At 32.2% G+C, this 2,478-nt stretch overlaps 1 protein-coding gene across 1 annotated transcript; it reads right to left on the bottom strand.

The window, feature by feature from the left end:
* Nucleotides 1–760: 760 nt before the first annotated feature.
* LOC149157823 (cell number regulator 2-like) lies at nt 761–2,089 on the bottom strand. Its single transcript, XM_089437659.1, has 4 exons — nt 1,928–2,089; nt 1,702–1,773; nt 1,098–1,307; nt 761–953 (listed from the first exon to the last, which is right to left on the bottom strand). The coding sequence occupies exons 1-4, from the start codon at nt 2,031–2,033 to the stop codon at nt 862–864; spliced, it is 480 nt and encodes a 159-aa protein (XP_089293785.1). The 5' UTR covers nt 2,034–2,089; the 3' UTR covers nt 761–861.
* Nucleotides 2,090–2,478: the final 389 nt, after the last annotated feature.

Here is a 2,478-nt window from a genome sequence, read left to right as displayed (position 1 = left end):
TTGAAAAAAACTAGAATATCAAAACCTCTCGTAAATTTACTATTTTATCTCAAAATTTAGTTTACTTATTAACTACTAATTTATTTATTTTTTTAATTTGTAATTTGACGAAATAAAAATGTTACATAATATGAGATAACATATGCATATTTATGAGCCCGATATTTATACACATGTAACACGTACATATCTAACATCTAATCCCATACTGTGTTGCACACTGCTTTTTGGCACAATCAATGGATATCTAACCAATATTAAAAAAAAATGATAAAAATTAATTAATTAATAACTTTATTTAAAATTATTAATGATAAAAAGAATTAATATATAAGTTAAACATATATACATTTTAATTTAGTTAAGCATGTAACGAGATTTGTATCCATTGAAATTCAACCTACTTTATCATGGAGATTTGTAATCTTTAACTTTATCCTATAAATTAATCTTATCCATTGAAATTCAACCTACTTTATCATGGAGATTTGTAATCTTTAACTTTATCCTATAAATTAATCTTATCCACAAAACGAGAACCAAGACTCATTATATTATCACGGAGATAAAACGTAGAAATTTATCTTCATCCACAAAACCAAAACCAAATCTCATTAAAAACAATAATAATAATAATAATAATATAACACCAAATCTCATTAAATTATGACCGAAACAATGATAGTAATAATAATAATAATATAACAATATACACTGAAAATGTAAATTCATCTTCATCCACAGTCCAAATTAATCTTCATCCACAAAAAACTCAATTAAATTATCACGGAGATAAAACGAGTAACCTATAAACCATTCCTTACAGGATTATAGAGCCCACGACATAAGGATGTTATCAATCTATCTCCTCATCCGTTGATCCACCAGCGGGGGTGCTATCGGGGCCATTCTACCCTGGGCTGCTCGCATCCTCTCCATATTTACGGCCCACCCTACAACGCCATTAACCAAACCAACCCCTACATCAGTAACATTGCAATACCATGCAACAGTAATACTACATAAATATATCTAAATATATACATCAGTAACATTGCAATACCATTTACAAGTAATACTATATATATATGTATTACCGAGAGCCGGATCCAAGCCACTGTTTGTGAGTTGTCTGTATTCCTGGCACAAAGCACATTGCTGACAACAACAATGAACAAGGCAGTCTCCACAAGGACCTTCTTCCAAGTTGAATTTTGCGCGCAATTTCTTTCGGTAGAAACAGGTATAACAGGGTGTGCAGGCCACATGCATCAGCAAATAGTACACCGCTCCGCTAACACAGCATGCTGTGAACATTTCCATACAATGTTAACAAAGCGAAAACTATTTTTAGTAATTTAAGTGACAAGGATAACAAAGCTAAAGATTTATAAAGCGTATGAAGAAATTAAATCTCTTAGGTTTAAATTTATGAATTGTGACAAAGTTTTAAAAAATATCTTAGCCGGCAATCCATTCATTCGTCATTTTTTCCATAATTTATTTTACTTCTGCCAAAAAAAACTATCCAGAATATCTCTGTTGCGCATCATAGATTCAAGTTGAATCTATGCTGATATGATATTGATAAAATTAAACTATCCAGAATATCTCTGTTGCGCATAATAGATTCAAGTTGAGTCTATGCTGATATGATATTGATATTGAGAAGAATATTAAATCACAATTTGATTTACTTACAGGTAGAACCGTTGTCGATTATCTCGGCTATCTGTCCAAAGCTAATGCATGGGCACCAACATGTGAGACAACCTGCAATAGCCACCACATTGTTGTAATTTGTTAACTGTGCATATAAGAAATGCAATACAGCCTCCTGTTTCATTTTTTTACTTGTCAGGAATTACAAAGAGAAATATATATAAATGAGACAACATATGTATATATGAATAGAATATATACATACAGGTGCTACAATCTTCGCCGCAATCACAGAGGCCAGTGGTCCATGCCGAGCGATTACTAACATTAGAATTTTGAGGTGGAACACCAATAACTGGAGGATGATACATCTTTATAATGAAAATACAGTTACCCTCAATTCAACTAGAAAAACTCTGTTTTCTTCTGTCACTTCCTTTCTTTAAATTCCAAGGACAGATATATCCAAGTGCGGTATTTAAGGTAATAAAATTACGATCCGATAAGCGTGGACTACGTATTTTCAGGCGGAGGCCGTGGCAAGGATGGCGGTGTGGACTTTTCCAAATTTCAGTGCATCGGTAATGGTATACAACGCATTTTCCACGATTTAATAAATAATAATATACATTGAGGAATTCTTCAATTTGAAGGCACCTCGGGTGAGGTGACGTGGAAGACACGTTTACCGAGTCCCAAACGAATATATTAGATATTCCCCTGAGCTTTAGTCTCTTTCACTTGAACATATCGATGTGACCTCTAAACAATAAAAAAATTTGATAAAATGTATAGTTTATATTTATATAATTGTAA

Source organism: Pinus tabuliformis, chromosome 5_2 (assembly GCF_031772625.1).
Source record: "Pinus tabuliformis cultivar Carrire ecotype Pingquan chromosome 5_2, CPIR1, whole genome shotgun sequence".
NCBI lineage: Eukaryota > Viridiplantae > Streptophyta > Pinopsida > Pinales > Pinaceae > Pinus > Pinus tabuliformis.
The sequence above is the reverse complement of the archived record's forward strand: the minus strand, read 5'-3'. Positions and strand labels throughout refer to the sequence as shown.

What these genes read in the sequence shown, in the direction of transcription:
- LOC149157823 (XM_089437659.1), bottom strand. Translation starts at nt 2,033, where the DNA reads ATGTATCATCCTCCAGTTATTGGTGTTCCACCTCAAAATTCTAATGTT. An exon ending in AATCGACAACGGTTCTACCT is followed by an intron (nt 1,308 to 1,701) that starts GTAAGTAAATCA and finishes AAATGTTCACAG; the next exon opens with CATGCTGTGTTAGCGGAGCG. An exon ending in TGGCTTGGATCCGGCTCTCG is followed by an intron (nt 954 to 1,097) that starts GTAATACATATA and finishes ATGGCGTTGTAG; the next exon opens with GGTGGGCCGTAAATATGGAG.